Source organism: Cnephaeus nilssonii, assembly GCF_951640355.1.
Source record: "Cnephaeus nilssonii genome assembly, chromosome: 4".
In the NCBI taxonomy this organism is placed as follows: Eukaryota; Metazoa; Chordata; class Mammalia; order Chiroptera; family Vespertilionidae; genus Cnephaeus; species Cnephaeus nilssonii.
Genome location: NC_137075.1, coordinates 37203834 through 37231511, shown reverse-complemented (window position 1 = coordinate 37231511; position 27678 = coordinate 37203834). Strand labels below are relative to the sequence as shown.

General features: G+C 43.0%; 1 protein-coding gene across 3 annotated transcripts in view; it reads left to right on the top strand.

The window, feature by feature from the left end:
• Positions 1-27678, top strand: part of RYR3 (ryanodine receptor 3) — a gene marked incomplete at its 5' end in the record, with an annotated part of 535717 nt that overhangs the window by 282937 nt on the left and 225102 nt on the right. For all 3 annotated transcript variants that reach the window (XM_079768748.1, XM_079768746.1, XM_079768747.1), the window contains 6 exons: positions 2600-2768; positions 4384-4519; positions 8287-8382; positions 10159-10277; positions 16034-16167; positions 18491-18732. In XM_079768748.1, the coding sequence (XP_079624874.1) occupies positions 2600-2768; positions 4384-4519; positions 8287-8382; positions 10159-10277; positions 16034-16167; positions 18491-18732 (896 nt within the window). The remainder of the gene's footprint in view (positions 1-2599; positions 2769-4383; positions 4520-8286; positions 8383-10158; positions 10278-16033; positions 16168-18490; positions 18733-27678) is intronic.

The following is a 27678-nucleotide window of genomic DNA, read 5'->3' as shown; positions in this document are numbered from 1 at the left end:
AAGTTCCACCCTCGGTGGGGGAAACACTTGATTCTCCCAGCCACGGGATGTTTTAGAAGAACAGAAGACTAATGAAACATAAACCAATGTGGCAGGGTAGGGCTACAAAAGCCATAGTACTTGAATGTTGCAAGAGGTGGAGAGTGAAAGATAAACACACAAATGGGAACTACATTCTCCTCTCCCATCTCTTTTGAGAAGCCAACAGTACATGCTGTATACAAATGCAAACCAGAAGGAGGGGGTGGCCACCTGGGAGAGCAACATTAAAGTTAAATGAATAGGGAAGGAAAGAGGAAGAACAATGAAGAAGAAAATGTTGAAGTTTGTTTGTGCTGCCTCATCAGCCACTGTCCAGTTGCTGGGAGCTGTCCAACCGGGCAGATGAGCAATGCGAGCGATGAGGGAGTCTCAGCAGTCCTGCTGAAGAGGCAATAACTGTCCAGCAGACCTCTGAGCTTACACTTAGGAGGGAAACAATATATAAATGTGTTATGGCAATGCTTTGGCAGATATTCAGAATCACCTGAGATCTTACTTGAATTTAACAAAAGAAATCTTTGGCAAAGAGTGAGAATGTAGTGAGGCAGTGGCTGTAGAGAGTCAGAAAACTTTGGGTAAGAGAGGTGCCAATTATAGTCAGTGCCGAATTGAGATATCATCTTGTCCCTGTTCCCCGCCAAACCCCAGTATCCTCCCCAGGATTCCAGAGTAAAATGTGAGCACCATTAAGCCATTCAGAGGTCATGTCTATTTTCACCACTGTCCCCAGTGCCAGGCATGTGGTCTGTGTTCTGTTTTGAAGCAAGGGAGGGATCTGCCTCAGTCCAGTGGAGGACATTATAGTGATCTTTTCTCAAGGAGCAAGATGAAGTGATCAGCAGTGAAAAACCACAAAACAAAACGTTAGACCCAGAAGGGCCCTGGCTAGCATAGAGTGTACCTGTCCTATTTTCCAGATGTGAAACTGAAGGACAAGAGGCCAGGAGGCACTCAAGCATGACATGGTTAATGGCAGTGACTATCACTGGGGTTTTCCAACCCTCTGTGTAGTGCCCTTTAAAGCTAAAAAAAAAATGCCAACAAACCTCTCCTTTCCATCTTTTCTTAGCACTTGAAGAAACACTGCTGACTTAACTGGCATCAGTGTCTTTAGTAAACTCAAAATGTGAGAGAGAGAAAGTGAGAGAGAGAGAGAGAGAGAGAGAGAGAGAGAGAGAGAGAGAGAGAGAGAATGAATTAAGGAAAATGTGTTCATCCCTTAACTGAATCTAGAATTGGAAAGTCATTTCTGATTGGGTTTTGTAATCCCAAACCTTTGCCTCATGCCCTCATGATATTCTCTTCCCCGCAGTTTTTGCATGGAATAATATCCCAGATAATCATTCGTAACCACTTCCTGAGCACCCACAGTGGGCCAGAGCATGCGGTGGTGAGAGTGCTTCTCTGTGCAGTCCACTGGTGTTGGGTGTTCTGTCTTCATTGTATGTAACTGGCACTTTTTACACAAATTTGGAATTGTTGTCACCTTATAACCTGAGTATTTTTCAAGCTTGTTCAGTCTTTGCTTCAGGCCTAGAGAACAATCTTTTCTTCTCACGTGTCCAGATTAATACATAACCAATGAATGCAAAGAGAACTCATGAGAAATTTACCAAAGGAAAAGACCTGTCATTATTTACACATGCAATTCATTCTTAGTCCCTCAGGGCCAATGTTGCAGTTTTCTGGGGACTGGGTCTGTTTCCCCAACATCTTCATATCCTTTATTCTCAGAAGGACTCACCAATGTACCTCTCAAGGGGCGGGAAAGATGAGGGCTCATTTCACCCTTTGTGGACATTTGTGATCTCTCTGTGTTGACACGATTAATTACAAGTCTTTTTGAAAAGTATGACCAACAGTGTCAGACCGACACATCCAGGGGGAGAATACAATGCAGAAAGGGAGATGGTGGGGGCAGCAAGGAGGGGGCATTGAGGCAGAGAGGAAGGATGTAGAGATACTGAGAAAGAGAGGAGGGAGGAGATACAGAGGAAGGGCACACAGGAAATCAGGGGAGAAAGAGACAGATACAGATTGAAGGAGATATCAGCAAATGCATGGGGGAAGCAGGTGAGTGCATGCATGCCCACAGAAACTTTAAATGAAAAGCACACCAATATCAAAAAGACACATGGAGAGAGACAGAGGGAAGACAAAGATCTAGGTGGCGGGGGAGTCCAGTGATGGAAACCCTCCCAGCCTTGTTTCACCTCTTCCAGGAAGAACATGTAATAGTGAAAAAGAACTATGGATTTAAAAGTTTATTATTTTTAAAGGTGTTTTGATTTTAAAAGGAAAAAGTGTGGCAGACAGCCAGGGGCCATTTCCCTTTATTTATAATGTGGCTTTAAAATGGAATCAGAACATTTTCTTCTGTTACTCTGTTAGTTGGCAAATGTCAGTTTGCTGCCATGCATGCAGTGACTACCTTAGGAGACAGTGCCCTGTGCCAGAGGGGCGGGGGAGGTGCACATGGGAACTAGGACCTAGTGGTTGCTCCAGGGGTCCTACTGGAAGCCCAGTGCCTGAGCCGTGTCCATGTTGGGTTTTTTAGTGGAAACAATCGCACAGCTGCCCCCGTGACGCTGCCGATAGAAGAGGTCCTGCAGACCTTACGGGACTTGATCGCCTACTTCCAGCCCCCGGAGGAGGAGATGCAGCATGAAGACAAGCAGAACAAGCTCCGCTCACTCAAAAACAGACAGAATCTTTTCAAGGAAGAGGTACGTCCAAAAAATTAAACGTCAAGATTCTCTTTGTGTCCACAGCTAAGATATCCCTGGGACCACATTAGCTTTGTCTCCATGCTTGCACATGTTTATGAAAGAGACACAGAGCTCAGAAAAAGAGGACACTGGGAAGGAAGGCTTCATGGGCAGCTGACCTTCCCTGTCCACCGCCCCGGCTTATGCCGCAGTGGACATGGTAATAATGTACATTGGCACATTCAAGCCAGGTTAGATTTTAAAGCGTCAGTGCACATGTGCATCCAAAGTCCATTTTCAGTAAATCTCAGCTATTAGACCATGGCATTGGCTGCAGTTCCTCAATTTTGGAAGATGTCAGAATTATATAGGAAACCTGTCTGAAAAAATACAAATGCCCAGTTTCCATATTAGAAAGGACTGAGGAGCTGATCTGAAAGATACATGATGCTCAGTCTTAGATAGACCTTGAGCCTCTGAGTCCCTAGAGTCGGCGCCTGGATATGAGGGGAACACTAACTTGGGGCTCCGGGGGCCCTGGTCTGGCTCCATCCCCTCTGTGCACGACCTTAGACAAGTCAGTCACATGCCTTCTCTGAAAATGGACATGGCGATTTAGCACTAGCAGGCCAAATCTCTGTGTTGACAGGATTAATTACATACTCCTGCAGCGTCCTGCCTCATTCCTGGGGACAGAGCTTGTCCCTTGGGCATTTCCAAAGTTAGTGACATGGGATAGAGTCGCATGCTGCTCAGTCAGTCTATGGTCTAAGCAGAGTAGCTCTGGGGACATTAGGCCTTATAGGCCACTGGAACTACAGCTCCTTAAGAACAGATGTTTTTTACCAGGTGGCAGAGTATTGTAATTTAGATGGAACAGTAGTTAAAATTTTTCTTTCGGTCTTATTGTCTCTAAATCCCACTTTTCTTTTGGGGGGTGGGTGCTGAGGAGGAGGAAGCAAGCATGGTTGTCTTGTGTAGCTGACTGGAATTTCTTGAACTTACTTGAGATTTAAGAGAAAAAAGAGGTAGGCCTGGACGGTGTGGCTCAGTGGTTGAGCATCTATCCATGAACCAGGAGGTCATGGTTTGATCCTGGTCAGGGCACTTGCCTGGGTTTTGGGCTTGATCCCCAGTAGCGGGTGTGCAGGAAGCAGCCAATCAATGATTCCCTCTCATCATTGATGTTTCTATCACTCTCCCCCTCTCCCTTTCTCTCTCTGAAATCAATAAAAAATATATTTATTATTTTTTAATAATAAAAAATAATTATTTTTAATTATTAAAGGAGAGAGAAAGAAAATTAAATAGTATATCCAGGGCTCTGAGTGAGTCAGTCATTTCGCAACTCGCCCTTGGTTTGAGTTAAATGTGTGGGGCAGCCCTGTCAGGGGAGACTGCTGACTCACACCCCAAATTGATGCCATTTAGGTCTCTGAGGCATAGAAATGAATATTTTGTTTTTAGGAGGGGGGAAAAAACAAAACCCAAGCTGGCAGCATATGAAGGCCCATTTGCATATTAGTGTTATTAGCCTTAAAAACTGCATGTTATGGGAGGAGAAAGAACAAAATGAAAGGGGTCCACTTCCTTCATCGGGAATTTTTGCTTTTCCCCCCACTTGCTGTCACAGGGAATGTTGGCCCTGGTGTTAACGTGCATTGATCGCTTAAATATCTACAACAGCGTAGCACACTTCGCAGGGATCGCGAGGGAGGAGAGTGGCATGGCCTGGAAAGAAATTCTGAACCTCCTGTACAAATTGCTGGGTAAGTGCACACACAGCCCTCTCCCGGGAAGATTTCCAAGGGTGGTCTCCATGGGATTTCCACTGGACAAACCAAGATTGTCATCTGACTTCATTCCTTGGAAGCCTTTCCTTAACCACTTGATTCTAACCCAGCCATTTATTCCATTAACTAGTAGCTTATTGTATTTTCTAAACTGACAGCAAGAAGTCAGTAGCAGGTGAAACAGATGGTGATCAATTTTGCCAGAACTACCTGTGAAACCCTTGGCAGGCACTTAACATTCTCTGAACCTCAGCTCCTCTTCTTTAACATGAGGTGTCTCCAGTTCTACACTTCTGACACCTCCGCTTTAAGGAAGGTCACTCCCTTAGACCTGGTGACCTTTCACTGTTGGCTTATTGATCAGTCACGATTCTTGCTGCTTTGGCCTGTTCCTAATTTCACTTCAGTGGGAAAATGAAGGTGGTAAGAATGTTTCAGCATCCAGACTTTCTTCTCACAACACCGAGTGTGTGGTCATGTTCTGGTGCTTGCTATATCCAATACCCCCATAGGAGCCCAAACTGCCAGGCAGTGGGAGGAGGACAGCGGACAACAGGACTGGCCTCTGCAAAGAGGTGGCCACCAGTAGTTGCTCAGACATGGTGACAAGGCAGCATTTTAGGGCTTTTCTCTGCAGTGTCTCTCTCATTAAAGGAAGTCCATAGAAAGTTGAAAGGGAGCCAGAGAGGAGTCCAGAAGAATCAGGTTAGACCCATTCTCCATGTCAAGGATCAGGCTGACGCACTGGGATCATGGCCTCAATCGAGCCAGGAGAGGCTAGGAGGCTGTGTCACAGGCACACGGTGGCCGGGCCTGTGCCCTTCAGGTCTGACAGCTGGGAGGAAACTGGAGGAAAGATGCCCTCCAACTCTTACTGTTTGGCTCCACTTGGCTCCAAATGGTTGAAAACAGGCATACAGCTTGCATTCACCAGAGATGGGCTCTGTAGTCTGTGGAATGAAATGGTTAATGAGGGGAAATTAAATATGCTGGGACAGAATCAGCCCAGAATGGAGACTTCCTCCTAGAAACCATGACATTGTTGATACTCAAAGTGGAACAGAAAGAAGATCTGAATGACAAAGAGAAAAAGGATGAAGAAGAAATTCCTGCACCTGCGTATAGAGCCAACTCAATCCTAGAGGGCTGGGGTGGGGCAAGCACCCAGGCATTAAGATCTTCTGACATCCTAGCACTTTGGAAAGCTTGATCTGCCTCTCATTTTCCAGTTACTATAGATGGAGGGGTTTCCTTGGGTCATGGAATTTTTTAAAATTGTGGTAAACTGTACATGATATACAACCATCACTACCATCCATCTCCGGAATCTTTTCATCTTCCCAAACAGAAACTCTGTGTCATTAAACCATAACTCCATTTTCTTCTGTACCCCCACTTCCCAGAAACTACCATTCTACTTTCTGTCTTTAGGATTTTGACTAGTCTGGTTACCTCATATATGCGGTGGAATCACATAATATTTGTCCTTTTGTGATTGGCTTGTTTTATTAGCATAATGTCTTCCAGCTTCACCCATGTTGTAGAGTGTCAGGATTTCCTTCCTTTCTTAGGGCAGAATCGTATTTTGCTCTATGTATAGACCACATTTTATGTATCCATTCATCTGTGGATAGGCCGTTGCTATGAACATATATGTGCCAAGTTTGAGTCTCTGTTTTCAATTCTGTTGGTATATACCTAAAAGTGGAATTGCTGGTTCATGTGGAATTCTATATCTACCTTTTTGAGGACCAGGCAAACTTTCCCACAGTGGCTATACTGTTTTATATCCCCACCAGCAATGTCTGAGCAATTTACTTCATTGGCATCCTCACCAGCATTTGGTATTGTCACTATTTTTATTTTAGCTATTCTGATAGGTGTGTGGTGATACCTCATTGTGGTTTTAATTTGCAATTTCCTATGGCTGATGATGGTGAACTTCTTTTCATATGCTTGCTTACCCTCTGTGTATTTTCTTCAATTGGGTATTTTTTTTACTGTTGAATTTTGAAAGTTCTTTACATATTTTGGATACTAGTCCTTTGTCCTACATAGTCATGTGCTGCATAACTACATTTCGGTCAATGATGGACAGCATATAAAACAGTGATCCTATAAGACTGTAATGGAGCTGAAAAATTCCTATTGCCTGATGATGTTGTAGCTGTAATCACTTTGTAATACTCATGTATTTGTGGTGATGCTGGTGTAAACAAGCCTACTGTGCTTGTTCTATAAGAGTATAACACATACAAACATGTGTATGTGATACTTGATAATGATAATTGACTATGTACTTATCATACTATACTGTTTATTGTTGTTTTAGAGTGTACTCTTTCTATTTATTAAATAAAAAAATTTTTCTGTAAAACAAAAATGTATCAGGCTGATTGGACTGCCATGGTTACTGTGTGACCTTGTAAAGTCTCTTCCAACTTTAATATTTTGTAATGATACAGCTCAAACCCAGTAATAATTATCACAACAATAGTAGCTAACATTTACTGGGCTCTGTGTGCCAGGTACTGGAATATCTCTGATCCTCAGAGCAACACTTTGAGGTGTAGATACTACTACACCTTTTTATTGATAAAGAAACTGGTGCTCAGAAACTCACAAGGTTATACATGTTGCAAGTGGTGGAACTGTGGCTTGAGCCTGGGCAGACTGCCTCCCTGAGCTTAAGCTGACCTGAAAAGAAGATTAGGAGCTCAGAACTAATTCTGGCCTCCACTAACTGCAGATATAAAGCAGAGGTCCTGAGGCAGACCTTTCCTTATCCAAATACCTTACAAGCATCTGTAAAAGCCCGGTCTTTAAGAATCAACAACATCAAAATCAAGCTACTAGGGGCCAGTCAGTTTACATGGACTTGTTCCAGAGTTACATCTGCAGTTGGCTTATAGAAGGAAGGTTACTTCCTGCTCTAGATTTGGTGAAAATCTAATGACAGCATATTTCTCCCTCCCTTAGCAATACCATCTATCATTGCTTCTCAAACATGAGCAGGCATCACAATAGGGTGGAGGGCTGGTTAAAACACAGATGCTGGGTCCCATTCCCAGAGTTTCTGATTCAGTGGATCTGGGACAAAGGCAGAGAATTTGCATTTCTAACAAGTTCTCAGGTGACACTGACTTTCTGATCCAAGAGACCACGCTTTGGGAACCATTGTCCTATATTCATGTGTTCTATATATTTTAGAGTTTCATGTTTAATTATTACTTACCTAGTAGTTTTACCAACCTATCCACCTGTGTTCACTTGGGTGCTGCCTTTTAGCACTGAAAAATATTAAATCTCTAGCTAGGTTTAAGAGAACATTGCAAGGAATTGAGTTCTTAAGCAAATAACCAAGCAGATACTGTGGGTGTTTTTTTTTTGTTTGTTTGTTTGTTTGTTTTTGCTTATCATGTTAAGTAATTTTATTGGCTTGTGTGTTTATTACCTCTTTCTCCTACTTCATGAATGCAGGAACTCTGCTGTTATGTTCCCATTGCTCTATTCCCAGCAACTAGACAGGTACCTGGTACATAGCAGATTCTCTGGAAGTATTTGAGTGAATGCTAGATTTCTACTCTTCTAAATATAGAAACTGGGTTGTATCAAAGGGCTATGGAGGGGAAGATTATCATTCAGTTCCTTTTAGTTGCTAAGTAGCTGAAATATATTTAACAGCTTCCCAAGTTCTTATGTCCATCATTGTGTCCTTTAACCAAACGTTTCCTTGTTCACAGCTGCCCTCATCCGTGGAAATAGAAACAATTGTGCTCAATTCTCCAATAACCTTGATTGGCTCATCAGCAAATTGGACAGACTAGAATCTTCCTCAGGTAAGACTTGACAGGACACCAAAGGAGAAGGTGGCCTTCTTTTTTTTTTCCTTTCTGTGAAAAAGAAAACAATGTTAAATCTTTGAACAATGCTTTGTCCACTGGATTGCAATCAAATAATTACTTCAAAAAGAGCTAAATCTTCCTGACACCCCTATAACTTTAACAATTCTAACCTGATCCCAAGTCTGTCCTCTTCTGTTTCATGTTTCACTCTGTGTCTTCGTCTTTATCCCCTGGATTCTTTCATTGCCCCCCCCCCTCCCAACCAGGGTCATGATCTCCTGCTTAGTGTCTGTCTCTCTCTCTCTCTCTCTCTCTCTCTCTCTCTCTCTCTCTCTCTCTCGGTTTCTAAATGCTCTCTGGACATGGTCCTCCTAACAATTTGGGGTAGAAGCAAGAATGAAAAATGATTGTGGAATAAGAGGAAATGATGATTCTCCCACGCCTGAGTCACCCTTGACTTCATATCTAGAGCCCTTCATGAGTCACAGAGAACTTGAGCCAAGAGAGTAGTCACTGTTGGTAAGTGGCCAAGTGACCAGGCTCAGCAGTTGGCTTCCTCGGCGATGAGTGAACATGACAGGTGTGGGCCCCTCTCTGGGAAGCTGAAAGGTTTGGATGCTTTCTCAGTGTCTAGAGGAGACAGGAGCTTGGACAAGACAGACCAAGGGAAGGTTCTCCCAAGACCATCCACCTACACGTCTTTCAAACCTGTTTTCTTCAGTATCTCTTACACATGGGCCACACTACATTTCAGGGCAATTTATGAAAACCCTGGGTGGAAAAAAACAGAATGACGAGGAATTAACTCAATAAATCTAAGAAAGATACTGGCCAACTTCTTCCCTTGAGTTATTTTTGTTTAGTTTTATTTTTAAAAATCTTTATTGTTGAAAGTATCACATAGGTCGCCCTCTTTCCTACATTGACCTTTTCTAGCCCTCCCTCACCCCCCACCCAGACCTTCACCACCCTATTGTCTGTATCCATGGGGTATGCAAATATGCATACAAGTTCTCTGGTTGATCTCTTCTTACTCACCCACCCTCCTGACCTTCCCTTGAATTTTTATCATGGTTTTACCCTTATAGATGCCAGGCTGTTGGGGCACCAGTTAGTTTTTCTTAAGCCTCCACTTAACACAAAAAGCCTTTTCAGTGTTCCAAGAAAAGGGAGCAAAGCCAAATAGTATTTTTTAGTGAGCTTATAAAATAAAAATAATTTCTGGGCTGATTCCTAGATAAACTCTTATTTGAGGAACACTTCAAATATTGTCCGTCCCTCCCCCTCTGCCCCCTACCCTGTCCCCCCAGGCCTTCACCACATTACTGTCTGTACCCATGGGCTATGCATGTCTGCATAAATATTCTTTGCCTAAATTATTTGAATGACCTTTAGAATTTATAGTAACCTGGGCATCTGTTTTTCTATTTTTAAATTAAGTATTTCTTGGTTTGATCAAAGTAAGAATTCCAGTGTACAGCTGCTCTTCTATATTTTGACACAGAAGTGTTGTGCCTTTGCCCAGGAAAGGGGAAATGGGGTTGGTGCTGAATAAAATTCAACGCTAATTCCAAACTGGTTGGCCCTCAGAGGTTCCTGAAGTCTACAAGAGATGACTGCATCTTTCTTCTGGCTGGAAATATTTAATAGATTCAGAGAATTGATGATATTCTGTCCCCTCAGGATGGTCTTTTCATTCTCAGGTTTCAAAATTATGGCCAGGTCAGTAAGTTATTTAATGTCCAAATGATTTTTGTGGCATTCACATAGGCATCTTGGAAGTGTTGCACTGCATCCTGATTGAAAGCCCAGAAGCCTTAAACCTGATAGCAGAGGGCCACATCAAGTCCATCATCTCCCTGCTGGATAAGCACGGACGGAACCACAAGGTGGGTGATTGACTTTACCTGGCTTTTCCCTTCCTGCCACTTAATATCCATTGGGTGTTATTGAGACTGTGTTGCCTGCTCTCTTTCCTGGCTTTAATTTAAAACAAACAAACAAACAAACAAAAAAAAAAACATTGGGAAACAGGTTCTGAAAGACCCTTCCTTGCCTAAGAGATACTACAAGCCAGACAATCACAATGGATCTTAGATGATCTCCATTTCCAAGTCTTGCTCATCATCATTAGCCATTAACACACAGCAGACTGTGTGAGGCACTTGGCTAGAGTACATACAAGGCCAGCTAGGATGCACTCCCATCCTAGGGTCTAGGAGCTTAACAGTATAACAGCTAATCCCAGCTTTATGAAGTAAATATACAAAAATCAGATACAAATAATGTAGAAAGTCTTGTTATTAAGTGAAATTGGCTTTATCATGAGTCAGACTAAGTGAAATAAGTAAATCCACATGAGCCAGCAAGAGGACTAAAGCTGTGGGTCTCTCCCTTTGATACAAAACAGCTGTGTGACTTTAGGCCTCAGTTATTTCATCTGTAAAATGAAAGCACTTCACTTACTAAGGTGGAATGCTACATCAATTTTTTTGAGGTCTCTTTACGTCCTAACCTCTATTTTTATGGAATTATATGTCTAAAGACACAATGATCTTTGAGGAAAGTTTATTAAAATGCATTTTACCCTGATGCTTCAGCATATCCCCCTCATACAAGAAGGTTGCTACACTGACTATTTAGGCAGGTACCCCAAGATTGAGGAAGTGTATTTCAAAAGCAGATGGCATGACTGGACATGGGGGACAATAGCTGGGATCCTGCAGAGTGGAGGGAATTCAGCTTGATATTTTTTGTTTGCCATCATTTAGGGGCACTTCACATTTAAGACACACCTGAGGGGGTCCAGGAGAATGAGCCTCTGCAGCATTGCTTGGATGATATGTATTATCCTTAGGAAGTAAAAAAAGCCAGGGTCCTTAGCATCTGTGAAATTGCTTGGCAAAGACTAGAAAGAAATATGAGGGGTCTGTAATTGCTTTCCCAAATGTGGTAAATCAAAAGCAGGCATGAGGTTCCAACTGCAGTCCAGCTTCTCGGTATCCCAACATGTTTCTTCCCACCTGCAAAATGTAATGAGAATAATTGATAAGTACCTGAGTAACACATTGTCTGAACCATGAGCTATGAGCAGATGTCAAAAGGAGCCTTAGACAGGGAAGCTATTGTCATGTCATTGTCCCCAGGGCTTCTTTGTGGCCACGCTGCATAATGCATTTCATAAAAACCAGTTTGTGAGAGCATCTTTTAGCCAAAAACCACAAAGCATTAATGGATGTCACTTGGCAGCAGGTTGATGACTATTCTGCCCATTCTACAGTTGAATAAGTTGAGACTGAAGTGCTTTACTAGAAATCCATACCTGGTCTTATATGTTACCCATGTGCACCAGCAGATTAGTCTTGAATCGTCTAGAGCCAAGAAATCCTGTTTGAAAAATCCTGGCAATATTGTCAAAGCTCAGGCAACGTGGTCTTGATACATAGACAGTCTCTTCAAGATGTCCCTTTTTGGACTTTTGATAGATTTTTGGATGAAGGCTTCCTTGCCATGAATTTAGTTCTACTCTTAGAGATTACTCAATTGGATAACATATTTTCAAAGACAAGTCCAGTCTCAAATCATCAGGAGGGGTATTTGTAGTAGCTTTGCAGAGAATGTGGCGAGTGCAGGCCAGACTACTATTGAGAGTCTTTATTTTTGCTTGGAAAATGCCAACGTAGTTACGTTTTTCTATCCAGGCATCTCTGTTTTCTCCAGCCCCAGGTGTCTCTGCACCTTCACTTAGTTTTCCATGAAGACAGTGACTGAATATATGCAGAAATTTACAGCCACAAGGCACCTCCCAACTCTTGCAACAACAGCAACAGTAATAATGAGGATAATGGTAGCTAACATTTATTTTGTATTTTACAAATGCCAGGTACTGTCTTTAGTGTTCACATGCATTTTCTTTAGTCCTCATTATGAGGCCATGGAGTAGCATTATTAATATTTGCACTTGACAGAGGCGTAATCAAGGGATCTGGGATAATAAGCAACTTGCCAGAGGCCACAGGGCTAATTATTGGCAGAGTAGGACCAGCATTTTGGTCTCCTAACTCCAAGTTTAATATTCCTTCCAGGTTTCTCAAGCTGAAGTCTATGAACATGTTATTCAGGGCCCACATACTCTGTGAGAAAGTTTCATTTGTGTTCTTATTTTTAAAGTTATCTTGTATACCAAACTCTTTGTAGTGACGAATTCACACTTAGAAGGCATTTTCATATGATGAGTTCATGTTTCTCAGGTTGAAGTTTGAGAGTTCATGAAAGTGGTCTTCAGAGTCATGACATTTTTCTTTTTTAAAAGGTTTTTACATCTTGTGGGTTTGAGAAACTCCTGTCTGTACCATGTCCCCTGTAATCACATGCTTAGAATGGAGAGTATCTACAATAGTGGTGATTAGTATACCTCCCTTCCTCCCTAAGAGTTTTCAGTTGCTAGCTCTGTTCCTACTATAGGAAGCATTGCTACTCATCTAAAGCATAATCAAGTTAAAGATAAACAGTGTAGAGGGAAAGAACATAATCCTTGAAGTGAAAGGGACAGGAATGGGGTACACTGCCCACTCCCTGTTTTCTGAATGCACTCTGTCCCTTGATCCCTCAGCATCACCTCTCTACTTTTCAAAATTCTTCCCTTCAAAACTTAGTTCAAATGCCACTTCCTCTATGAAGCTTTTTCTTATTCTAATTGGCCATGGTTTCCTCTCCTAAATCCTTATACCACTTGCACTCTGTTACATGGTGGTTCCATTCTGCCTTTTATTATAGTTTTTTTTTACACACGTATTTCTCTCACAGATGCAAAGTTCCTTCATAGCAGGTGTTATTGGAGAAGCATATGGCTTATCTTTCTCAATTGATAGTGGGGGTGGCATCCTTAGGGATCAGCTTTGTAATCCCCATAGTGCCATATGTTATACATGGCAGGCATTTGATACACGTTAGTTAAAGGTGTAAGAAATGAGTAAAAGGAATGAAGGAGTAGAGCCAGAATCCATTCCCACCTCACCTTGAATGGATGGAAACTCACATATATGGACAGGACTTGTCTCAGTTCAAGACTAATCAATGGGAAGGCTCAGAGACAGGCTCCTTCCCTCTAGCAGCTCCCCATCCTCTAAGGCAGGGCTTCACAAACTGTAATGGGATTACAAACCTCCTAGGGATGGTATTAAAATGAAGTCTCTGATCTAGTGAGTCTGGGAATAGGAGGGGTGGTGCCTAAGCTCTGTATTTTTGGTAAACTCCTCGGATCATATTTGGAATAAGGAGACCCTTGGGTTTTATCATTCTTACTGAATTTCTACAACCAGCTGGAAAGAGAGACAGTGCACAGAGGACTGTGTGGGTTTTTAGGGGCCAGTACGTCAGTGTAAGTGAAGTACCCACTTTTCATTAGCAAGAACTCGGTCACATGACCTCACATTACTGCAAGGAAGGCTGGGAAATGCAGTCTCTTGTGTGCTCAGGATAGGAAGGAAAACAGAGTCTGGTGACTTACTCAGCAGTAACTGCCACAGCAAGTCACACATCCCAGAGGTCTCTGAGATGTTATTTCTCCATTGGTAAGTACAAATGACCAGTAGGCACAGTGTCTATGTCCCCATGATGGACTGGCCCTCACTACACTCCTTTCACTTTCAAGAGAATCCATTTAAATTTTCTAGAAAAGGAGGTGTGTCCCCATTCCTTATTTTACTCAAAGATATGCCTTCTGAAAGATAGTCTAAACCAGTGGTCGGCAAACTCGTTAGTCAACAGAGCCAAATATCAATAATACAATGATTGAAATTTCTTTTGAGAGCCAAATTTTTTAAACTTAAACTTCTTCTAACGCCACTTCTTCAAAATAGACTTGCCCAGGCCGTGATATTTTGTGGAAGAGCCACACTCAAGGGGCCAAAGAGCCGCATGTGGCTCGCAAGTCACAGTTTGCTGACCACGGGCCTAAACAATGTCAGCCACAATACTTTAGGGCAGTGGTCAGCAAACTCATTAGTCAACAGAGCCAAATATCAACAGTACAATGATAGAAATTTCTTTTGAGAGCCGAAAACCGACTTCTGCACATGGGCCACGAAGTTTTAATCACACTGTACGTGCGCGCCCGCACGTGGTATTTTGAGGAAGAGCCACACTCAAGGGGCCAAAGAGCCGCCCAAGCCGCACGTTTGCCAACCACTGCTTTAGGGCACTATCTATTCTTAGATGAGACACTATTAGGCTATGTACTTTCTCGGAGCCTTTTTACTCTCTGCTGTTATATTGTATGTAGATTAAGCTCTGCTTTCCTCTGGCTGTGACAGCAAAACTCCTGCAACTGTCACTCCAAGACAAGAGAGATGAAAACCTATGATAGACTGGATGATAAGTATTTAATTTCCTGGCCATCTATGGCTCTTTTCTTTGAGAAATTATCCTCTGGATTTCCAGTTTTACAGCCTATACATTCCACAGACTGGTGGTGGTAAGAGTCCATAAAACTCATTGGGATCCTTTTCTGCTTGTCCCATAAATGTGCTTTGTATTTATGTGGAACAAAATTGACATTCAGGGAGTCAGGTAGAAAACTGGTTTGTGAGAATTCTGAATATAAATGCCACCAACAACCTGAGGCCATCCAACCCACCAAGCATTGAGTCTTCCAGTGGCCACTTTGAAAAACTGAAATGCAGCCACCCCCTCCTTGTCATTACAGCCTGCTACAGTCCTGGCTTTTACTTATGGACTGCTGTTTGCACGTGGATCCCTATAGGGGAGACAGGGAGGAGCAGTACCTGGTCCAGCACAGTGTGCTCTGCCGTGGCAGGAACACAGAATCTGAATGAAAGAGGATGATGCACAAGGAGTCAGGGTGGGCGAGAGGCCAACATGTGGTGGAGGAGGCCAGGGTAGCAGGCAAACAAAAGGAACCGAAGCTGCTGGCTGGTCTCAGATTCAGGCGCCACTGTGCTCTTGCAAGTTTGGCATCACTCTAGAGGGGAGAAGGAGAGCAGGTGAAATGCTTTTGAAGATGGATTTCTAGGAATATAAGAGTATCTTCACAGTGAGAGACCCACAAACCGGAACCTGCCCTGCAATCACGTCTACCCAACCCACAGGAGCTTCCCAAGCCTGCTACGACGTGCCAGGGACTTAGCCCAATGGGAACCCAAGTGCCTTTCATGGAGAGCTGCATGAGTGCCTATTGATCATGGTACAGAGTGGAGCATGGGATTCAGTTTGTGGGCCTTCCGTCCCAGGCCTCTACTCATGCACAACTCCAAGAGGTGCCTGGATTTTGTATCCTGGATGCCTCTTTTCACCCTGGTCCTGACCCTGGAAGGGGTCTTAATCAAGGTAGTCTGTCTTGAGAGCCCAGACTCATCCACTTTAACAGAACAGTAACCACAAATGACATGTGCAATTTGGAGGAGAGGGCATAAGACCAGGGCAGAGGGGATAGAAGGAAGCCCAGCCTCATTTTCCAAGAGGCTGAAGGCTCTGGGGCATTACTCATGTCTGGGGTGGAGGGGAGGCTTCCTTGACTCTGATCAGGTCTTCCCTCCTGTCACCTGGCCCTCACCCTGCGGGAAGCCTGCTTCTGTCCTGTCACCTGGCAGTCAGGCCCTAAGTTGGTGGGCATGTCTTGCTGCAGGTTCTAGATGTCCTGTGCTCCCTCTGTCTCTGCAATGGGGTGGCCGTGAGAGCCAACCAGAATCTGATCTGTGACAACTTGCTGCCCCGGAGAAACCTGCTCCTGCAGACACGGCTGATTAACGACGTGACGAGGTAAGGCCACCATCATTATTCCAAAAGGGCTATCTTGTCTCCAGACAGGGAAGAGGGCTGATTTGAACTCCAAAGCCACCCACCATCATTTCCGTGATGATTCTGGCACATAAGATGAGAGCAGTCACATGTGTTCTCTTTTAGGGCCTTGGTCTCCAACCCACTTTCTCCTGACGTGCCCAAGGAGTATATGTACCACCCAAGGGCTGAAGAATTTGGCCAGAAGTGGTCTACCACATTTTATTTTAAACATCAATGCAGATCTATCTTGTATCTTCTTCATAACGTATTTATTTTTATTTCTATATACCAACTTTTTTTCTAAAAATCTCTTACAGAATAGATGTCCCATGTTGATACCATGGCTTATCGAATCCTCTGGCACATGGCCATTCACCCAGGAATAATGGTGCTGGTCAGATGGAAAGCATGGGCACAGGCAGAACTCTGGGCCGCTGGTCCACACCTGAGAGTCATGTGGGCTCACTGGGCCTGGACTAGGCAGGCCCAAGGTTCTTCAGCAACTTTCCACCCGGGCCCACTTCCTAATCCGTAATGGCGAGAGAAGAACCTCCCCTCTGAAGTGTAGAGCAGCCAGCAGCGCTAAGCCATCCATGCCAACATGTTTCTTCTTGGGACCAGCCTGGTTTTTCCCTGCCCATCCAACATGGAACACTACCCCAGCCCAGAATAGTAGACACCCAGAAAAACTCTGTTTTGTCCCAAGTTCTTAACCACTTCGCTAAATACATTAAAACCTCTGGCCCTTAACAAGGTTGCCTAAAAGGGACTTCTTCCCCCATCCCCTTTTCTGTCATCTAGGTCAAATTTTATTTTTTTCAGCTGTATTGAAGTATATCTAGTAATTCACCAACAATATGGTAAGACATTTAAAGTGTACAACATGATGATTTGATATACATGTACATTGTGAAGGAACTCTACCCAAAGTGTTAAATAATACATCCATCACCCCAGATAGTTCCCCTTTTCGGGGGAGGAGGGTAAGGACATTTAAGTTCTCTCTTAACAAATTTCAATTATGCAGTGTCATCAGCTATAGTCACCATGTTATACATGAGCTCCTGAGACTTCATTCATCTTATAACTGAAAGTTTATACCCTTTCACCAACTTCTCCCTATTTTTCCTGCCTCCACCTCAGCGCCTGGCAACCACTTTTCTATTGTCTGTTTCTATGCATTTTTATTTAGATTCTACATATAAGTGATACTATGCAGTATTTTCTTCTCTGTCTGGCTTATTTCTAATGTGACTTCTTAATGCTTTCAAAAGGCCATTGTTATTAATAATACTTGGTGTCAAAGCTGCTGTTATGAAAATGGTAGTGATTAAACCAATTTACTGGAATAACGGAAGAAGTCCTTTCGTTCACTTACAATAAGAAATGAGGATTTGTAATCATGCAGCTCTAAATGACATCTTCAACCTCTTTACCTGTGGCTGACACTCAGTAAATGTTGATTACCTTGAGTGGAACATTTAAAGAGAGACAGGTTTGCCCTAACCGGTTTGGTTCAGTGGATAGAGCATCGGCCTGCGGACTCAAGGGTCCCAGGTTGGATTCCGGTCAAGGGCATGTACCTTGGTTGCAGGCACATCCCCAGTAGGGGATGTGCAGGAGGCAGCTGATTGATGTTTCTCTCTCATCGATGTTTCTAACACTCTCTCCCTCTCCCTTCCTTTCTGTAAAAAATCAATGAAATATATTTTAAAAATAAATAAATAAATGAATAAAATAAAAGAGACAGGTTCTCTATATTTTATAATGGAATTAATGTCCTGACACCTTCCTAAGAATGTGATCAAGTGTTGGAGGCTTGCCATGGCCAGTATTGCTCAGTGATTAGAGCATTGGCTCATGCACTGAAGGGTCTTGGGTTCAATTCGCAGTCAAGGGCATGTACCTGGGTTGCTATTCCATCCCCCACCCTCATTGCGGCATGTGCAGAAGGCAACCAATTAATGTCTCTCTCTCTCACATCGATGTTTTTCTCTCTCTCCCCTCCTACACCCCCCTCCCCAACCCCTGCAGTTCTTCTACTCTCTCTGAAAAACCAGTGGGGGGAAAAGAAAAATATATATGTGTGTGTGTATATATATATCATCAGGTGAGGATTAACAACAGCAACCAAAAAAAATTGTTGGAGGCTCAAAGCTTTTTCTACTTTAGAACAATATGAAAAACACAAAATTGCTCTTGCCCTTGGATTAATTGAGCAGTGCCTCCTCTGTTCTGGTTCAATTTGCTTTCTCAGTTCTTAAGAGTCAGTAAATGCCCCCTGCCCTATGTTTAATTTCAGTATTCGGCCAAACATCTTCCTGGGAGTCGCTGAGGGCTCAGCACAGTACAAGAAGTGGTACTTCGAGCTCATTATTGACCAGGTGGACCCCTTTCTAACGCCAGAGCCCACACACCTGCGGGTGGGCTGGGCCTCGTCCTCAGGCTATGCTCCGTACCCAGGAGGTGGAGAAGGATGGGGAGGCAACGGTGTTGGTGATGACCTATACTCCTATGGCTTTGATGGACTTCACCTTTGGTCAGGTGAGTACTTTGCCAAAGCTTTGGCCCCTTATCTCTTTCTGGGGGTGACTGAGCCTTGACTGGTGTGAGCTGAGACTGTCACTTTCTGTATGAGTGATATAGACTCGAGTGTAAACTAGAGATGGTTAGGTGGGAAGAGCATCAGATCTGAAATGAGACACTTGCTTTAGCCATGACTCTGGCACTTCTGCTGCGTGATCGGTATGGGCCCCTTCCCTTTCCTCAAGCTCTGTGTCTGTACAAGCGGGGGCTTTCAGGATTATATGGACAAACAGGGAAGGAGAAAGACAGCATTTATTACTGAGCAGTGAGCTACATATCTTTTGTACACATTTTATCCCAGGTTATCTTTACAATGACCCCTGAAGGTAGATAATATTGACCCCATAGTACAGATGTGGAAGCTGAGGCATAAAAATATTTAAGTCATTTATTCACAGTCACGCTGGGAGGGGTCATGATCTGACAATAAGCCCGACACCTTGTCAGTGCAGCATGTTACTTTATGATGCACTTTATAAAACGTCTGGATCTGTACCTGACACATCGGAGGTGGTAATCAGTTAAAAATAATCTGGAGCTTCCTTTTTAAAGATAAACATTGTTTTCCCCAAGTGTGTCCACGGCCTGTGGCTGTGCAGGAAGGAACTGGCTCCCGCCGGGTGAAAACGCAAGAACGCCCATGCTCTCAGCCCAGCACAGGAGTTCTCCCTCGCTGTCTGTTGTCCGCAGTGTGTCTTACCTGTATCTTTTGCAAAACTGCAGTTGTGTCCCTTATAGAAATCCCTTACGTAAGCATTGTGCTGCGTGCCTCTTACATAAGGAACCATGACACACATTCTACCTTAAATTCAGTAGGAGGGAAAAGTTTGTCTCTAAATGACGAACCTGTCCATTTTCTTTTGTAACTGGGAACCCATCACGTTTTCCTTCTGCCCTTAGCTTTCAGGCTAAAACCATTAGCTCAGGTCCTGATGACATGCTTCTTGCAGTGGGTCTTTATTTTCAATTTGTGTGTGTAGGTGTGTGTGCTGTTTTAAATTCATTTTAAACATTTTTAAACTCTTAGGAATGGTGTGAATGTATTTACATACTTGTCCTGGGTTATTTGTGGGAAGAAAGAGAAAGCCCCATCTCTGTCCATGTTTTGTGTGTCCGAGGGTTAGCATGGTACAGTCAAAAGCAGATGCAGAACAGCAGGATGATGGGTTAAAACAGGCGAAAGTCTTGCCTTGTTGTTCTCTTATCCTCCCAACTTAACCTTCCCTGGTTCTGTCTTCATGGGGTAGGGGTGGGTCTTGCCTCCTCAGTTCTCAGAGCCCCATCATGTGTGGCTGTGCAGTAGTAGCATTTAGCTTAGGTTATCATCACATGTCACAAGGTTCTCAGAAAGTTGTCTTTAGGGAAGTGATTTGAGGAAACATCATCATGCTCACACCCACCCACAGCTCCTGAATTTGGTGGAATTGAATCTGTGAAGGAATGAAGAGCATTGACTTGAGACAATGATTACCCCATTGCCTGCTGGTTGCTGCTCATCTCCCACCATCTCACCAACACAGTGCAAGAGTATTTTTTGGATCCCAGTCTACTCCCAAAGAGAACTCCACATGGGGGTTGGTTAAAGAAACATGAAACACAGTTACACCCATGGATGAAGCAAATTGGACTCTTGTTTCAAAGAGAAACTAACAATTCTCAAAGAAAAAAAATTTTGGACTTTTCCAGACTTTGCAGCATTACATGGAACCCCTAGATTGTCTCTTTGTAGAATTTCCAGAATGAACACATAAATTAGTCAGGAGGGAGTCAGAGAGCCCACTCATTGTATATCCAGAAAGGGCTGCAGTCTGTGCATTTAGGACCTGACTCTCCATCTAATTGTGTATCATTTCAGGAGTTGACAGAGCACAGGAATGGACAGTGCACAGGAGAGTCAGTGCTCCCCTCATCCCTCTTGTCCTAACTCCTCTGAAGACTAGGGAGGTGGACATGCCCACACCAGTTATCACTAGCAGTGCCTCTATGATTGGAGATGGGGAGGAGGCTTAGGTCTCAGCTTTTCAGAAGCTGACAGTGGCTCTCTGAGCATTACCCACACTTAGTAATATAAGTACATTTAGGGGACTTCACCCCTCAGTCTTCAGTGCCTGATGAGATGCAGGGAAATCAGTGTCTGTGAGATTTATAATTTTCATGCTCACTAAAATACAAAGTTTCCTTGGGCCTGAATTCTCCAACCAGCACACAAGGAACATATATCTATCTCACAGAATGCACTGCAGGTAAATATGTCAGCATGTGCTCCAGCTGATGAAATAGGGTTCTGTTAATGACTCCCACCAGGACAACAGTGAATTCCGGACTATCTGATGAAAGGATAATTGTCTGATGAAGAAATAAAATGGAAATGTCCCTCCAACTTACTTGCTATAGGAGGGAATGGAAGGTGGCCAGGGAGAGATACTGGAAACTGGTTATGACAGTTTTTCTCCTTTTCCTTGAGATCCAAATGCCCAGGCCCACTGACTTTCAACTTACATGTTGAAGGCATAAATGAAGCCACTGCCTTGGACTGGTCTTCGATGCGCTTATGGAAGCACAGTAGAGATGTTGTCACGGTTGGAGAAAATGGCAGTGCCTCCAATGCTTTGTCATTGCAAAGAGTCAATAAGAAACAGCAGGGCTTTGGAGTTATGCCCGGTTTGAATCCCAGCTCCTCCGCTTACTGGGCAAATGACTTAACCTCTCAAAGACTTAATTTCCTCAGATAAAATGAAGATGTGCTATACGCTCTTGTAGAATTTAAGTGAGTTGAGGGACATGACATTTTCTAATTGTTTTTAATTTACCTTTATTGTTGAAAGTATTACAGATGTCTCCCTGCCCCCCCCCCGCACCCCCAGTGACACCTTCCTCCCCACTGCTGCCCCCTCCCCAGGCCTTCACCACACCATTGTCTGTGTCCATGGGTTATGCATACATGCATATAAATTCTTTGTTAATCTCTTCCTACCTACCTCCTTCCCTCTGAGATTCGTCAGTCTGTCGCATGCTTCCTTGTCTCTGGATCTATTTTGTTTTTCAGTTTATTTTGTTCTTTAGATTCCACATATAAGTGAGGTCATGTGATATTTTTCTCTTCCCTACTCACTTATTTCACCTACCATAATAATCTCCAGGAGGGACATGAAGTTCTTGACACACACTGGATACCCAGTAAATAGGACTTGAACTTCCCTCCTTGTCTGCAAATCCACTGTTCTCCTAAAGACTAAGCCCAGAGTTCTGGGTCCCTCACTCGAGACCATACGCGTACCCCCATCTTAAGGGGATAAAGAACCCAAGTCCCATGCTGAATGGGAAAGGAAGTTTCAGAGTGACATCCTGGGAGTATCCGTGAGCTTTTTCTCTGTGTAGCGGGAGGGCAGTCTTAATAGGTCTATCTCACCACAGAAGCCTCTGAATTCTCTTTCAAGTATCTGCTGTACAAATATCCCCCTTCTCCACTCTGCCCAGCCCTCTCTACAGAATCCAAGGTCAGCTCAGCCTCTGCATTTTCCCTCTGGGAGGAATGGTTCTTTTCTTGTCATGGCACCACTGTCCCTCTCCTGGCATGGCCTTCATGTAGCCTTTCAGGTCTGCATTTGGAGGTGAATGTGGCTCAGAGCAGCCTAGAGTATGTTACTGGTTAGGGAGCAGTTTCACAGGAGGAGATCACACCTACCCTGCCCTTTTAACAACCTTTTCCTTGCAAAATCAGAAGAAGAGGAATTTACCTTCCCAAGAGATGAGTGATAACAAGAAGTGAATGAATGGAATACAATTGTGCCTCTTGATTTAACATGACTTCTGACTCATCAAGATAATGTGTCTCTACAGTCAAATTTATATAAGAGGGTCTTTATCTGTCTCCTTACTAACATGAACCCCAAGGTACCTGTTTGTCTGTCAAAACTCACCCCATTATGACTCAGACCTTTCCAGCCCCAGTGAAGCCTCTCTCTTTCCAGTTGTCTAAGTATTTGTGTTTATATTATAACTAGTGGCCCGGTGCAAGAAATTCGTGCACGGGGTGGGGGGTTCCCTCAGCCCAGCCTGCACCCTCTCCAATCAGGGACCCCTTGGGGGATGTCCAACTGTAGGATCGGGTCTAAACTGGCAGTCAGACATCCCTTTCACAATCTGGGACCGCTGGCTCCTAACCATTCACCTGCCTGCCTGCCTGCCTGATCACCCCTAACTGCCTCTGCCTGCCTGATCACCCCTAACTGCCCTCCCCTGCTGGCCCAATCTCGCCCCCAACTGCCCTCCCCTTTAGGCCTGATCTCACCCCCAACTGCCCTCCCCTGCCAGCCTGATCTCATCCTAAACTGCCCTCCCCTGCTGGCCTGATCTCACACCCAACTTCCTTAAAACCCCTCCTCAGCCCCCACCTTAGGTTCTGCCTTCACAGTTCACCCAGATTAGGTTCTGATTGCTCAGTTTCTATTCCAGTCAGCATCAAAAGCTCCACCTCCTAGGCAGCCATTGGCTCCTCACAGTTCACCCAGATTTGGTTCTGAATGGTCGGTTTCTATGCCAGTCAGCATCTCTGGGCCTATCTCTAGGCCTGATCAGAGAGGCAGGGCTGGTTAGCAGCCCCCAAAGAGGCCAGGAGAGAAAGAGAGGCATGCTGCTGGCCAGGCCCAGAGAGAAAGAGAGTCAAGGGCTGATCAACAGCTGCCCACAGAGGCTACAGATTAGGCCCTGCTTCTCTCTCCAGGCCTCTCTCTGGGCCTGATCCACAGCCCCCTCAGCAGTCAGTGCTAGGTCGCCACGACAATCCAACACTAACTGCAGGACTGACTTCCAATGTTCAGTTGAGCCTTCAGTCATTACAGTCACTGCCTTTTTATATATATAGATGCCAAGCTCTACAGTGCCCTGGGTAATAGATGTGCTGAGCATCAGTGTTTCCAGATACCTACATTACTCATCAAAATAGACTAAATCTGCAGTAATATATCCTTGGGTTAATCTGAAGATGTGCAGCAGATGATAAAATGGCTTTTTCGTTTATCCTAAAATGCTAGGTTAGAAATGGCCTTTCCTGGGGTTCCAGATGGGCCTGAGCCTATCAGTCAGGGGTTTCTTCAGACCAGCAGAGCCAGGGCACCTCCCAGCCTGTCTCCATGGGTGGTCTCTAGGATTACTCAGAATTCTTAATATATTGAAAAGAAAGCAGTTGAGGCAATTTAGAAACATTCTCTGCACCAACTCTGCTTTTCCTTGCTACAGGACAGTTTTCTGTCCATTGTTTTAAAAGTGGTTAAATTCACTAGACATATTTGAAAGTGACTTTTTTTACCACTATCAATAAAGGGACTTAATGATTTCAATAACTCAATACAGTGATTTTCAAATCACTTTCTGGAACCAGTCCTTAATGCTATGATTCTCCATATTGTTATTTCTTCCTAATATTACAAAAGACATAATATTCATACAGTGTTCTGGCAAGCTTATTCACTGCTGGCCTAGTAACAAAACAAAAATAGTAACTAATAGCATTTGTTGTAGGTTATAATGCATCAGACACTCTTCTAATCACTCTACATGGAATAGCAACCCCACGACAGTATTATTTTTATTTGACAGATGAGGACAATTGAATCCACAAAGGTAAGTGACTTGCTCAAGGTCACACAGTTAGCAACAGAACCAAGACTCAAACCCAGGGAGTCTGGTTCTAGACACACGTCCCTTAACTGCTATTCACTACTGCCTCTTGAGTGATATATAGCAATATAGCACATTAGTCATTCATTTCATCAAAAGCATAGGAATAATGTAACTTACATATAACTATTGACATAATCATGGAGGCATCACTGTACCCATTTTACAGATATAGAAGCTGATTCTTTTAGTAAAATCACAGGTCCAGTTTTCTGTAGCAGGTAAAGACTGGAGCTTTATACTCAGACTCAGCCTTTTGTGTCTTCAAGATCACGCCCCACCCCATGCCACTTCATTAGAGAGCATTTGGAAGGATAAGTATCTTTTCTAAACATGGGGCGCAGGGCCCTTCTGAATCATTTGGAGCCTTGAAGGCCCTCACAAGGTTAGCAGTTGCTTCCTCCAGATAGAACGGATTTATAGCACAGAATGTACAAAAGCAATCTCATGTCCTAGTTGAAATGTTCTCAGAAAAGTAAAGGTCCTTCTAAATTATATTTTTACCCAGTAAGGATCTGGATACTTTTAAAGGTAGTTGTCCAATCTAGCATTTCCATTCATTTCCAGTTATCCCAAATTCACAGAAATCTCTTGGGATTTGTTCAAATGAGTACAGTGATATTTTCCAGACATTATCCTGATAGAAAAAGAAACGATTGAAGCAGAAATATTTGTTTTTAATGGGAAAATAAAAAATCTCAAGAATGAGACAATATAACAGGTTTGCTGAGTTTTTATATCACAGATTCCTTTCCTGGTGGACTTGACTGTGATAAGGAAGAAAGGATTCTGGGACCTGGGATATCTAAACTCCATGAAAGGAGCTAAGAGTACTCAGCCTTGTCAAATGGGGACATTGGAAAAGGGTCAAACCCACACACTCTGGCTGGTAGTTGGAGGATGGGGCAAGTTGACTTGAAGAAAGAAAGGTTTACTAGATAAATGAGATCAATTTCACCAGAGGCTAATTGATATAAACAAGAGTTTAAGTTCTAGAGCATTTCTGGTCACAAAAGCATCAAACTTCTAAATAAGCACTTCTAAAATATTAAACATTGAAATAAATGTAAGCTATACATATGTATAAGAAAGTAAGATCATGATTTTCCAACCCACTATTCCAGTTCAGGGCAGCAAGTGGCCAGAGATTATCCAGCAGCTCATGCACAGGTGGGACCATCCCTTTCTATCTCAGGACACTCAGACTGGGACAATTTGGGCATGTACATTAGGTAAAATTGGTTTCTTTATATGTCATTTCACTTAAAGTTGCAGTTTCCAAGAACCTGTGCACCATGTTAAGTGAGGACTTAATATATGTCATACACTGCTTTTGCATAAGCCATTCATTCTGTTTGGAATGCTCTTTTCTTTCCCTTTTATGTAGTGAATCTTTTATTCTTCAAGTCAACTTGATATCGTCTACCTCCAGAAGTCATCTCCTTTATTCCAGTATTTGTACTGAATTGTAATTCTTTATTTGAATGTTTATTTCCCAGTAGATGATGGGCTTCTCAGGGCAGGAACTGGGTCTTCTGTCTTTGATCCCCAACTCTAAGCACAGTATCTGGGCTCATTCCTGTTTGTGGAAAGTCGGGGGTATATACAATATGGTTTTGCCAATCACCCAAAATAACCAGAAGGGGGCATCTAATTTTTTTCTTTTTATTTATTAAGGAGAGTGTAGCAGTTTTACTATTTTAAAATCAGTGACCACTAATAAACAGTAACCACAACAAAACATTAAATAATCAAAAGTTTAAATAGTTCTAAGCTGAGAATAGAAATATTACATAGCATAGATATATGTGTAAAATTTATAAACAACACACATCCTAAGGGGATTTTAAAGGTTACCTTTTCATGGCATAGTATAAATCCATTAAAATTCAGTTTCTAATGACCGTTTCATTATAAATAAAATGTTTTTAATCTAATCAGTAGTAAAAACAAGTTCTTAAATATCCCAGTTTGGATGAAAAGTATATATATGAAAGAGTAGAAGCATTTCTTATTGAGTTACATTTTTTTCCTTGTTTCTACTTTTTCTATACATCTGACAAACATTTGTAATGAACATGTATTACTGCTATAATCAAGAAACAAGATACATTTTATAAATTCTTCTAAGACCTCATTTTAACACCTAACTTCTGCTGCTTTGTTGCAATCTCCCCAAAAACTGTAAACCTTGGGGGCGGAGGGGCGTGGGTATGATAACTTACTCGTAGAACTTCCACAATGGGATGGTATGACAGAAAAGCAAGAGGTGATTTTCTCATTAGGTTAGGTCAGGAAATGTCAAAATCATCTTATGAAAAATATATGCAACAACAACAAGGAAGTCACCAATACAGAGTATAAGTAACTATGCTTTTCTGCCTATCTGAGGTAGTAAAACTCTTTAAAACAAATAAGCCAACTCTGCCACATAGTGTAAGGGCTAGATGGCTTTGCTGTTCCTGACTTTGATGGCTCCTGCATCCAATACTAACGTGGCTATATCTCCCCTGCGAGGGCTTTCAAGGCTCCTAACAAATTGGAAGAGTCCTGCTCCCACACTTAAGGTGGGTATCCTTCCAATTGCTCTGTAGTAAGATGGCATGGGGGTGAGGGTGGCAAGAGGTCTTGAAGTCACAGAGGGCTGAATTCTAATTCCAAGTCCTTACCTGCTACATGAACCTGAGCCTGTGAGTTGACCAAAAACATCAGCTTCTACATCTGTAAAATGGGTATAGTGATTCCCTCATGGCTGTCAATAGTTGTTAAGGTACCATTATTATTCCTATGCTTTTGATGAAACGAATGACTGATATGCTCTATACCACTCAAGAGGCAGTAGTGTGTAGCAGGTAAGGGGTGTGTCTAGAACGAGACTACCTGGGCTTGAGTCTTGGTTCTGTCACTAACTGTGTGACCTTGGTCAAGTGACTTACCTTTGTGGACTCAAATGTTCCTCATCTGTCAAATGAAAATAATACTGTTGTGGGGTTGCTGTGAATGTTGAATAAATTATTCCATGTAGAGTGATGAGAAGAGAGCCTGACACAGTGTAATCAACAACAAATGCTTTTGCTATTGTTTTTGTTTCTATAACTCCAAAAATGAAATACTAGGCTGGCAGTAAGTAAGCTTGCCAGAACATTACTTAGAGGAAATACTAATAGCAGAGAGCACACACACACACACACACACACACACACACACCCCAAAAGGCAGTCTGTC